General features: G+C 36.5%; 1 protein-coding gene across 6 annotated transcripts in view; it reads left to right on the top strand.

Moving 5' to 3' along the window:
• CEPT1 (choline/ethanolamine phosphotransferase 1) overlaps nucleotides 1-13344 on the top strand; it is a 42125-nt gene that overhangs the window by 26511 nt on the left and 2270 nt on the right. For 4 of the 6 annotated variants that reach the window (XM_036272524.1, XM_036272520.1, XM_036272523.1 and 1 more), the window contains exons 5-6: nucleotides 6023-6107; nucleotides 12350-12481. In XM_036272524.1, the coding sequence (XP_036128417.1) occupies nucleotides 6023-6107; nucleotides 12350-12481 (217 nt within the window). Of the gene's footprint in view, nucleotides 1-705; nucleotides 791-4312; nucleotides 4439-6022; nucleotides 6108-12349; nucleotides 12482-13344 lie in introns of all 6 variants that reach the window. The other 2 variants (XR_004960930.1, XR_004960929.1) reach the window with 2 other exon arrangements.

The following is a 13344-nucleotide window of genomic DNA, read 5'->3' on the forward strand; positions in this document are numbered from 1 at the left end:
GATTGAATTCAATGTTTTACTTCTTTTTACTTATTTTTAATCAACTTTTCCAGTGCAGTAGAGAGTTATAACACTGGTGTGGATTTAAGGGAAGAGAAAGAGGAAAAAGGATAAGATCCTGGACTGTAGAAACAGGACAGTGAAATAGCCACTTTGATTTTTGCTCTAACCCTTTCCAAAACGTCACCCTTCTGCACTTGCCCTTTCTACATACATGTGCTTATAGTTCTGAGATGGCAGAGGAAGGGGCATGATAAGTTGTGGGACAATGAAGGGTACAAGATATTAGTGTACGTTGGGGCTTTTGGGAAGCATTTTATTCACCGGACAGTCTGGATAGGTTCTGGCACTGAAGGTCACAGACAGTATGGTTACTTGGCAAATAGTATTCACCATTCGTTCCTAGGTAATTGAGAGTTGACTGTGCATTTTTAGTTCTAGTGTTTCCAGCTGCCGACTTACAAGTCATTTATTTATTCAATGTTATGGTTTTAATTTTTAAGCTTTTACACTATTTAGATTTGGGTAAGAAATATGCATATATGCATAGGATAGTGGTAGTAGTGTATAAATGGTATCGTTGAATCTTTAGATGTGTTGGGAGAATGCTACTTTTTAAATCTATTTGTGTTACCTGTTTTAGTATGGCCCTTTAGCAGAAGCTCTGAGTAAAGTTATTTGAAATGTTTGTTTCCTTATGCATAGAGTGGATGTTACAGAGTCCCAGATCGTAATTATAATATGCCAGCTTCTCACAGGAACCCTGGGACCTTGGTTCTGGAACTTCACGGTAACTGCTGGAATACACATGCTGTCCAATGAACAATGGCGTGAACTCAATAAAGACAGCACCTTTGTCATGCACAGAGTAATTAAAACACACAAAAAATCGAAAGTTTTTCTGGTAGTATTTCACAGGCAAATAGATTATTAGAAAACAAATTATTTTAATATATAATAGGGCAATAAAAATCCACCCTGTTAAACAAAATTTTTTTAAAATAATGTTTTGTGATCTGATACTAAAATAGTTCTCTCCTTAATATCATTTTTGCTCTATGTGATGTAATATTTTTAAAACAAATACCTTTCCACCATTAAATACAATTTTTTGGGTATGTATATTTTGAAAACAGCAGAGTTTTCTTTTCCTTAGATAGTAAGTTGAGAGAATTTTTTATAGTAGAAAAGATTCTGTTTATTCTCTTAACTTTTTTAGTATATCCTTTAACCAGTATGGTGCTATTTTCTGCTTCTGTTTTCAGTGCTCTCGTTTTGTGTTTTAAGTTAATGCTGGAAGCTGCTCTCACTTCTTTTATGTTCACTGTTTTCCTCTCATTTGTGCTTTTAAACCTTAGCTTTCCTATTAACTATAGTCATTCTTTGACTACTTTCTTTTTCAGGTGTATTTTTTAATATAAAATACATATTTCCATAATTAACACTAAGAGTATGTAATGTATCTTTTTCTTTATATATTAGAAGTGTGATTTTTGACCTTATGACTTAAAAAATTTTAAGATTTATTAGGAAATGGTTTCCCAGTAGAATAGCCCAGAATCCTTCACACATTAGTATGAAAAAGTTTATTTACAAGAAAAATAGAGCTTCATTCTATTTATTTTGTAGTTTCGGGAGTGTTGGGAAACTGTTCATATGGACACCGACAGATCATTCTAGCAATACAAGTCTGCATTCAGTTTTCTACATTGAGTCCTCATTCCCTGACATGCTTCAAAGTAATATGATAGAAATAATAGTGAGTCTCTGGTAGCAGAGTTCTTTCTGGAAGGTGTCTTTTGCAGCGTTGTAAATCCAGTTATTCAATGGCAGTAATGATATGATGGCTTTGGGGACAAATTACTAGGGATGATCTACATCTTTTGTTTTTTTCCCAAATAAATTTGGCATGTGGAGAATACTATGAGTACTATAGGCATGTTTTAGGTACAAGACTAAAGCCATTTTCAGTTGACTTTACAATATATTTGCACAATTATTCGTGGAATTTCCTCCTAGGATAGAATAATGTGCATAGTTCAGGAGATGTCATTCTTTAGCACCCCTTTCCTGTTAACCTGTTTTTGGTATTTCCTCCAAAAACCTGTGGCTTTATGCTCACTGCAACTGCCTAGATATATAATTTTTTTTATCCTCACCCGAGGACATTTTTCCATTTTTTTGTTCAGATAGAGTGGGAGAGAGAGATAGAGAGAGAAACATTGATGTGAAAGGGACACATCGAGCTGCTGCCACCCACACAACCCAACCAGGGCCAGGGACAAGCCGCGACCGAGGTACGTGCCCTTAGCAGGAACCAAACCCTGGTCTCTCTGGACCACAGGCCAATGCTCTAACCACTGAGCCAAACTGGCCAGGGCTAGATTTATAATTTTTGATAGTTCATTTATTACTACCTATTTTATTCACCAAAGATAATTCTCACTAGTATTCTTAACGAAGTTAATAGTCAAGATATTGACTATATTATTTACTTTCACCTTGTTTATCTGTGATAACAAAGGAACCTATATTTATAGATCCCCCTATTAAAATGTGTGTAGAAACTAATGCATCTTAATTTTAACATCATGAAAAATGTTTTTTCTCCAGATACACTGTCTTTACTTTTACTAGTTGCTGTTAACTTGCAGAGATTTTCTTTTGCTTTTAGTGTTTGTCACTTTAACTGATTTGGTCATTGAAATGAAATTGTTAGATGTAATTTTTTTTTTTTTACAAAGTTCAGGAGAAAAACAAGCTTCTTAAAGAATGGTTATTTCCCATTTGTTTCCAAATTAATTTGATTTATTAAGCAACTATTATCTATTGAATTGTGCCATTTTAGAGAAAATTGTGTTAGAATACAAGAAGCATCATCCTGAGATATATAGACATCTTAATGATAGCAAGTTAAACATGTATGACAGATGTCCCCGTAGATTAGTAGACTGAAAATTTTCAGAAGAGTTTCATCAACACTGTGTAGAAACAGCACTTATTATCTCTGTAATAGGCCCTTGGAAAAGTCATTTAGCCTATCTGACTAAATTTCTCATTTATAGAATGGTGGTAATTAGTCCTACCTCCTAGGATGATTTTGAAGATTAAGAGTAAAAAATGTAATGTGTTAACTACAGTGACTGGCATATAATAAGTGGTCATTATCATTATTATTAATTTTAAGACCTGTATTAGTAACTCCCAATAGATTTCTTCCGGAATTGATTGTGCTAATTTTGAGTGGAAGAATGTGTCCGGGATCCCTTTATTTAACTCCAAGATTATTACTAAATGAGGTGAGAGGACTCTTAATTTTTCCACCCCTTAACAAAGTTGAGTTCCTCTTCGAGAACTTGTTCTAGCCTTTGTCTGTTTTTCTCTTCTCACTCAAAGTCACTAGATAGGTTTTTTTGTTTGTTTTTGTTTTAAGTCTTCAGAGATAATCTAAAGATCCATATAGTCATTCACATGGTAGGTAATACTGTTTTAAATAGATGCTTAGACTTTTTCTATATAAAACACTTGAATGTAAAATATTCATAGTTATCACACAGGTGTATGAGTAATATTATTTAGCGTTAAGCTTGCCATGCCCAGTTTGCCCCTTATCAAGGGTAGGAAGTAAAATATTGGAAGGCAGTATATTGAATTTCGAACTAATCTTTATTCCAGTCTACCAATCTTTACCCCACCAATGGTATTTCTGGCAAAGTATATAATAAATGCCCCATTCTGGCTATGCATAAGTTCCGTAGAATTTCAGATCCGTTTATAAATCATTGCAAATCTGTAGTTAATATCAACCTAATCTTTGAATAGAATTCCAGACACCTTCAGTGACTTTTTCAACAAAATGCTTCTTTTTAAATAAAGCTCACAAGTCAAATTGTACAATTCAGGGTTTTTTGACTCTGTGAATAATTAGCACTAGTGTGTACTGTATTAACAAGCTAGTAGCCAACACACTTATATTTACTATGTGTAGTTTAACAAAAATATTTATGTTTACAAATTTGCAAGTGTATCTTTGAAATGCATATGAAACATAAAACATTCTGGAAAAAGATGATTAACGTGCTTATCAACTCTCACAGAATGTCAGTTAAATCCCTTCACACCCCTCAGTTAATACTGAGTCTTGTTGGAATTCAACCAAGTGCATGTGGTAGGTATCCCAGTTTGGGGCTTTGTAAAGGTCTTTCATGTTTTCTATTCTCTTTTACATTTATCCAAGGTACAAATAATTGCATGAGGTTCCCTCCATTTTTATTTTGTAATTCTATACTTCTGGCCCTTCCCCTCCCAAAAGGCTACTTCATATGTCCAGCAAAATGTTGTAAGATGTCTGCCCTCCACCCAAGACAGAGTCGATCATCTTTGACACCTGCTTAGTCTCCTGAGTCTGCTACTGAGTGTAATTCTCACCACTGACCAGGTCAGCTCTACAGATTCTTCTTAGCCTAATTCAGTCCATTTTTTCCCCAAAAATTGTATATTAAGATAACTACATCAATATATGTTTGCAGCTTAATAAGCTTGTGTAAAAAACATTCTTGAGCAAACAAAGATCAATTTTTTTCAGTGGTGAGAGGCTGGTTTCAACCTAGTTACTTGTTATGGGTGTGAGAGCTTACAAATGATAAACTCACATTATTGATTGTTTTAAGAATCAGTTTTTGAAGTGAGGGCTCTACCCTGCTCTGGGAGTTGAACCCCCTTGCTGTTGTTGATACCTATTTTTTTTTAGACTGTTTTTTTTTTTTAATTTACTTTCTTAAATGATAAATTATTCACTTTGTTTAAAAACCAGCATTATAAAAAAGATGCAGTTAATGGTCTCCCATCCTCATCTCCCAGTGATCTAGTTCCCACACTATCCTCTCCACTAGGTAACCACTGTTCTCAGTTTATGATTTCTCCTTCCAGAAGCTTGTTATATAATTAATGGCAAAAATAAAAATTGAATAGTATTTTTCTTTTTTATAAGAAAGTAACATATACACGTTATAGAACATGTGTTTTACCTAATATGTCATTGATATGTTTCCATGTCACTATATAGGGAGCTGCCCCACTCTTTTTTCAAAAGCTGCCAAATACTCCATTAAGTCAAAGATCATTTCTGTAGCCACGCCCTCATTTATCATTTTGCTATTATAAATAATGTTTTAATTAACATCCTTGTGCAAACATGTTGTGTAAGCATATCTGTAGGATAAGTTCTCAGAGCTAAAAGACATTGGATCCATTACTCTGAGAATGAGAATCTCAAGGTTTTATAAAGTCCTAGCAGGAAAGGAACACCAGTGTATGCTTTACTCCTCAATCCTTTTGCCCATATTCTTTTTTTCAGACTTTCAGACTTCTAATTTCTACTGCCCTGTTTTTGTACCAGGTTTGCCTCTTTTTTACTATAAGATCACTTCCAGCTACACCTCAAAGCTAACTCTTGGCTGCTTTCAGTATCTTCTTTCCAGAAACCTTAAGATGTTGACCTAATAAGCATAAGAATTTGAGAATTGGGTGAAACCTTTTTCACACCCACACCATGGAAAGCATTAAATGCGTATATCTAAAGGGCAATAAGTTTGCAAGGTCTCTGTAATTCACTCTGTGATTTAGTGAAAGCTCACCATTTCCTTTCTTCCATTTGATACTACAATGCAGTCCTCTGCTTGACACTCAAAATTTAATATATATATACACACCTTTCTTTTCTTTTTTTTTTTTTTTTGGTTGGAAAGGTTAAGCTCTAGTTTCAGCCCAACTTCAGTCAGAAATTTCCTTTGGAAAGGAGGGGTTTTTATTGCTCTGTGAAATTCATCAAATTAAATTAAAGGGCTCTGGATTTTATTTGATTTTGCTCATAACAAATTTTTGATACCTCCTTTTCCCCTTTCCTCAGTATTTGAGATTTTTTTCTATTGTGCATGATAGAGGAATGCTGCTAAGCTTGCACTTGATTAACCTGAAATTGTTTTGAGTAATTCTGCTTTTTTGGCTTTTTGTACCTAATCAGAATTGATGTGACTGAAGTACAAATCTTCATAATAATCATGCATTTGCTGGCAGTGATTGGAGGACCACCTTTTTGGCAATCCATGGTAATTTTGTTCGCATTGTGTACCCATGTAATGCATGCTGTCTTTGCTTGTGTTTCTAATATATGATAATGCAGTTAAAGGGTAATATGTAAAATTGTTTTATTCTTTCTGAAAATGAGAAGTCACAGCAACAGTCAGACACAAACTTCTCTTAGCGCCTGGTGAATTTTACTAATTGAGTTATATTGCACATTAGGTGCCTTCCAGGGCTACTTTTGAAGGCTGTCTGAATTATTATTTGTTATCCCATTTTACAGCTGAGGAAACAGCAGGTAATATGTCAAATTAACCAATGACAAGATTAAATTAGACCTTTTATTCTCTTTCTGAACTCTGAGTTTTTTTTTTGTCATATGCTTAAAGCTGAATAACAAATTTGGGGGAGTAAGTTAACTCTGGCCCCGAAACAGAACAATTGCTTATTGACGCCAGTGCGATAGGATTTCTTTAACAAGCCAGGACCTGGATTTTCAACCTGAGCTAAAAGATAGTCTCCCCTACAATCACAAAGTCTTTTCTGGAAACCTCTGAGATAGGGAGTATAATATGTATAACTTGGAGGCGGAGAACACAGGCTCAGGAACCGGCTGCCTGAGCCTGCTCCAGCTCCACGGCCGACTGCGAGAGCGTTGTCTGTTACCCCGCTCTGCTGCTTCGCCTCCTCCTCTGTAGAACCAGGACAGTAGGACCTGTCTCATCAGGTTATTTTGCGGATTAAATGAGTATATATGTGTAAAGTTCTTAGAACAGTGTCCAACATATAATAAGCCCTCAAACATTGCTGTTCTTACAGCTAGAATGTATCCTTCCTGATTTTAGTCGAAGTGGTTTGTCCTCCCTGGTCCAGTTAACTGCTGACCACTACCACCACCCATTCAGAATACAATATTTGCAATTTACTTGGTGTTATCTTACCAAAAAGATTTACTACTCCTGAGCAAAGGCAATTCTTAAAAATCATTAATTTTAAGGTATAAGGGAAGTTTACTGAGCAAGAATTTTCCTTTACCTAAGTCACTTTATGATGGTAAATTAGATGCTTGAAGTGTAATTAACACACTTCCCTAAGTATTTATTACCAGATTGTTTAATGACCTTTATTTGGGGGGGGGGGGGTTAAGGGGAGATGAAGGAATATAAACAATCCATAGTGAACCTGGAAATTTTTGAAACTATTCAGATTCACATCTTTCCTACACATTAGTCTCTAAAGCCAATTTGGCCTCTAGTGAAATCTGCAATCTATAGATTTCACTAGAGAATTGTTATTACTTTCACTCTACTAGGTTAATAGTTATATATGTTATTTTTAAAACAATTCAGCAGTAGAGAAAGGAAGGATTTTTCTTTTCCTAAAACTAGATCATAAAACCTACCTCCACTTAAGTTTATTATATCTCTTGACTATATTATTTTTATAGGCTTTGCGTTTTATACCAAAATCCCCTTCCAAAATTGTTTTGAAGATCTTAAACATACATAAATTACCATAGTTTTAGCATACCGATAACTAAAAGAAAATGAGATTCTGGCTCAATCATCCAGAAATAAGTCAGCATCAGGTATATATACCTATAATCTTTATCAGTATGGAAATACATAAAGCATTGTTGTAATTGAAGTTATATATACACATATCCTTATTTTTTAGGTTTTGCCTGGCAGTAAATTTGCTTCAGGTATACCTGTTGCCTTTTTAAAATTAGGATTTATACACACAATCTTCACATGTACGTAACAGATATTTTTTTCTTTAAAAAGGACCAGATATTTTGTCCTATCTTTATTGATAATTAAGGTAATATAATCATCTTTTTTTATTAAATGTTTTAATAAGTAATCTGAGCACCTCTCAAATTCAAGAATAACAGGGTTTGCAGACCCAGCAATCCAATTCCAGGATTCGTGAGATTAGGTTGCAGCAGAGAAACAAGTCCCTGGCCCCTTCTTATTATTAGCATCACTGGTCCTACTCTCACCATCAGTAAATTAAAAGGGAAGGACTGGACATCACTGGTGCTCTTTGGAGGCTTGAAGAAATAATCTCTGTTCTTTGAGCAATTCACAGTGCAGATTCCCAGAATTGACCTCAGACCACTGCATTTCGCTTTTTCTTTTTACTTGACCCTTTAAAATTTATTGCTGAATATGTTAGTTCAGGAAAGATTGCTACTTATAGTGTTCCCACTCATTTGTGGGCCAAAATGGAAAGGTGATTTGTTTAGGTCCTAGATGTGAATTTTTCATCTCTTTTGAGGTTGATGTCATAAAATGGAAATTGCTTTCCAAATCCTAATTAAAAGGCTTTTACTAATATTTAGAAAGCAAATTTGTGGTAAACACAAACAAAAACAGTGCAGAGGTCTTCATAAAGCTGATTCCAGAAGATCAGCTTTCACGCAAAGGTAAGTGATTTATATCGACTGCATATGGGGTACCCATTTCTTGCTGCTCCTCTTTTTCTTCAAAGAGATAAGGTTGGCATTTTGTTTGTTTGCTTTGTTAATCCTCACCCGAGGATATTTTTCCATTGATTTTTAGATGCGGGAAGGGGGGGGGAGCGGGGGGTAAGAAGAAACATCTATGTGAGAGAGACACATCAATTGGTTGCCTCCTGAATGACCTCGACCAGGTCTTGGGATCAAACCTACAACCCAGGCATGTGACCTTGATTGGGGATCAAACCCTCTACCCTTTGCTCCGAGGGCCGACTCTCCGACCCCTGAACCAAACCGACCCAGGCAAGAGATGCGTTTGGTTGGGTACTTTTTGTCTTGTTTTTGTTTTCTTTTTTTTTAAGGAAAAAATATTTTATGTACAAAAGTCCACTGGTGCATGGTGTACATGTTGCAGGAAATAAAACAACACATTTTTGTGTGTGTGTTGCTTCCCCAAGGATATATCCTTTAGGAATGTCTTGGAACTATCTTTTTCATATCACTCTTTTGAAGTAGGGGAGAAGAAAATACTGCTTTGAATGGGACCCACAAATAATCCCCGCAGAGTTACTTTCACTGACATTTGAATCTTAAATGTAGTGGTTGATTAAATGTGTATTAAGCCATGAGACACCTATTCGTTAAGTAAAGCTCAAGACTGAAGGCAGGGGGTGAGGGTACGCTGCAGCAGGAGCAGGAAGGAGGGTGTCAGTGGGGGAGAAAAGGAGGGACATCTGTAATACTCAACAATAAAGATAATTTTTTTAAATAAAGAAAGAAAAAAATGGAATTTTTTTTAAACACTGGTGAACATGTAATTAATGTTACATTGTGTTTTCATAGAACTTATATTAAATGTATTTACAAATAGTCATATTCCACATTCTTTGGAAGAAAGTAATCTCAAAATGATGCTTTCTGTTTTTGCTGAAATTTACAAAGCTTATAAGAACATTTTATTATGCTCATAAGAAAGCTAGTCTAAGAGTTTAGTAACTGTTATTCTATATCAACCCAAATTATTGAACCAAAACATGGGTCTATTGTTATCTGGTAAATTGGAGGGCTTTAAGATTTTTTTCCATTTCTAACCTTTGAAAAAATGAATTACACTAGATTTGTATTATTTTGAATGTATAATTTCATGGCATGAATCCAGAGGGTCTTTCCTGGCCTATAGGGCAAGCAGTAGGACCCCAGGGAGTTCTTATCCTTGCCAGTCTCATAGGCCACCAGAGCTCTGGGTAGGCCTGAGATACAGGTGTTTTCATGCAGCTTCCTGGCTGTTTCTGACCACCTGGAATAGATGGACAGAAGAGAAAGACTGGGAAAGACAGAATGTGCCCACTCTCCTTAACCTTGGCTGTGAGGTGAAAGTGGCAACACTTTTAGTGATTTATTTTTCTTTCTTTTTTTTTATCCTCACTCGAGGACATTTTTCCATTTTTTGTTCAGATAGATTGGGAGGGGGAGAGAGAGAAAGAGAGAAACATCGACGTGAAAGGGACACATCAGGTGCTGCCACCTGCACATCCAACCAGGGCTGGGGACAAACTGCAACCAAGGTACGTGCCCTTAGCGGAACCGAACCTGGGTCTCTCTGGGCCACAGGCTGATGTTCTAACCACTGAGCCAAACCGACCGTGGCTTTTAGTGCTTTTTCTTAAGTGATTCAGTTGGTGCCGATTTTTAAGGGATCACCTGGAGAGTCTTGGGATTCCTCTGACCCCAGCTTTCCCTTCACTCTACCTCCGATCTTCTGGTAGCTAACTTCCCTTTTCTCTCTCAGTTGTGGGGCAAGGTGGTCTTTATACTCTCTCAAAACAGTGATTTTACATGGAGAGTAAGAGGAAGGGAGATCGTCATTCATTCAGGTGTATATTGAGCCCCTACAATATACAGGGCTGGAGAGAGAAGATAAAAATAAATTCAAACAAAATCCTGCCCCCGAGAGCGTACGTTTTGGTGTATATAGCTGTCATATATGACACGCGAAGAGGGTCCTAACAGTGTTTATGATACTTGCTTTTGAGTCTGTACTCGCTTGTCACTTACTTTGTGGTCCAAGCCATTTACTAATTTGCCTGGCTTTTCTAATGTTTCTGTTTATTCTCCCTTCTTTCAAAGGGCAACCATTTTCGTGATCCTAAAGCCTTTTCCAAATTTTAAATACATCTGTGACGCTATTCCGTTCATTTTCGCACAGATCACTCACTGCTAGGCCAGAGTTGGCACTCAGTTCATTCCGCTGGCCCACATTCAGGCAGGCCCACTAATGCCTTTCTTTTGAAATCTGGGGGAGTGTAGTATTTCCCCCTTGCCAGACAGATCCTTTGTCACAGGAGGGAAAAGGAAACCAGCCAGCATATCGAATTTCAGCCAGGTGTATCAGATTCAGGTAGTAATATTTCCAGTTTTCTGAACTATAGCAGAAAAATCTCTTGGAGTTCAAGCAACCCATGGTATTGATTTTCTCTTTTATTGAAAACATGTTTGGGATTGGTCTATGGCGTTTGGAGATCAATTAGGAAAGGAAGACAAGCATTTAGGATGGTCCATGAAGTTCTGGACTTGAGTTTTAAGTTGACCTAATTCATTTTACAAACTCAAACACTGCCACAGTACAACTTGAAATTTGAACAGTTGGTTTCAACTTTTTTTTAGAGCTGCAGTTTTGCAAGAGGTCATAGAATTGTGTAAACAAACAGAGGTCGTAAGAATTTTGAAGAAATAGAGGTTCTAAACATTAAGAATTATATCTCTACCAATTTTACTGTGGTTTCACACATATAAACAAATAGGGAATTTCACATATCCGGTCTGATTTTAAAAGTATAGGCAGATGACAGCCCTGAAAAGTGTGAACAGCCCACATTAAATTATTTTCATTGTAGAAACTCACTGCCTATTAAACCTTGTGGGCTTTGTTTCTATAATCATTTGTTTCTTAATACAAGTGTATTTAATTATAAATGATGGATTTGTGTTTGCAAGATTAAATACATGATCTCAATCCACTCAGCTCCCCTTATTTTAGGTAAATCAGTCATTTTCAGTACTATAAAATATATTATTTACCTCTTGAGAAGTAAGTTTATATGTTAAAATTTTGAATACATAGTTGTAGAGCTGTACGTACTTGAATGTATTTGCCATGTACTCCCCCCCACTCCACCCTTATCTTCCCCAAACCCCTACTTCACCCCTCCCCCAGCAGATGAATGCCTTCTTGGTTGCCCTCTGCTTACTAACTGCTTGTATGCTAACAGTATGGCCTTGGGAACTCTTCTGAGTAGAACTTTTATCTTCCGTTCTCTAGTTTACTGATTTTTTTTTTTCAATCTAGTTGCAAATATTTTTAGTCTTTTATGATCCACACTTTCTCTACCATGACAATTAGTAACAAATTACGGATATAGAGGTAGAGTTAAAAAATGCACAGAGAAAAAGTCAGAGTACACATTTCTGATAAAAACACCAGAAACCAGCCTGGTTCACTTGCCAGACTTCTGGAATGTGTTAAATGGACTTTACTTAGCTTATGGCTCAAATTAATAAAGTTGGATCCATTTTTTTTTTTTAAAGATTGATGTCAGAAGTGAGATTAATGTCCATATAGCCTCATCTCTTGAGACTTGTTACATCACTTATAATGGAAAGGAGAGAGAAACTTTCATTAATTTAAGTATTTACTAAACTGGAGGATATGGAGAACATATCAAAATGTTTGAATTGAATATTTGTTCTGTTTTCTTATTTTAATTTGTATATATTTTAATTGTTCTTTCTCTCTACCTATTAAAGATTCCAGTGCTGAATATTCAAGTGAAAATTTTTCCTGCACTTTGTACTGTAGCAGGGACCATATTTTCCTGTACGAATTACTTCCGTGTAATCTTCACAGGTGGTGTTGGGAAAAATGGATCCACAATAGCAGTGAGTATAGCTTAAGCTTCCCAGTGATTGTTTATGCTAGGACTTGGTTTTGTGGTCACTTTGCTTTTTTTCTTTTAATCCTCACTTGAGGACATTTTTGCATTTATCTTCAGATAGAGCGGGAGGCAGAGAGGGGGGAAGAGAGAGAGAGAAACATCGATGTGAGAGAGATACATTGACAGGCTGCCACCCACACGACCCCAACTGGGGCCGGGGACAAACTACAACCGAGGTACATGTCCTTAGCGGGAACCGAACCCGGGACTCTCTGGTCTGCAGGCCGATGCTCTAACCGCTAAGCTAAACTGGCCAGGGCAGGTCACTTTGCTTTTAATTTGAGTTGTATCAAATCACTTGTTAACTAGGAGTTTCTACCTTGTCTTTTTTTTTTTTTTTTTTCTTTATTGGTTTTTGAGAGAGAGGAAAGGAGAGGGAGAGAGAGACAGAAACATCGATGAGAGAGAACGATTGGCTGCCTCCTGCATGCCCCCCACTGGGGATTTGGCCCACAACCTGGGCATGTGCCCTGACCAGGAATCAAACCCATGATGTCCTGGTACACAGATCAACGCTCAACCACTGAGCCACACCAGCCGGGCCCCACCTAGTCTTTAAAAAAAGTAATATCCAAAACGTCAGTTGTATTTATATGTGTATACATGTATATGTTTATATGCATAATTTTGTGATATACGCACACTTTTATACACATATTTTTATAAAGTACAACCTGCTTTATAAAATAAACCTGGCCTCTTAAAAGTAAAATCCTTGGATTGCGCCTAACCAGTCCAGGCTGCCGCTTTTCCTTAGCTGTTCTGATGTTCCCTTATAGAAACTGCAGGCAGTCAGGCTCCATGAGG

Source organism: Molossus molossus, unplaced genomic scaffold (genome assembly GCF_014108415.1).
Source record: "Molossus molossus isolate mMolMol1 unplaced genomic scaffold, mMolMol1.p scaffold_m16_p_20, whole genome shotgun sequence".
In the NCBI taxonomy this organism is placed as follows: domain Eukaryota; kingdom Metazoa; phylum Chordata; class Mammalia; order Chiroptera; family Molossidae; genus Molossus; species Molossus molossus.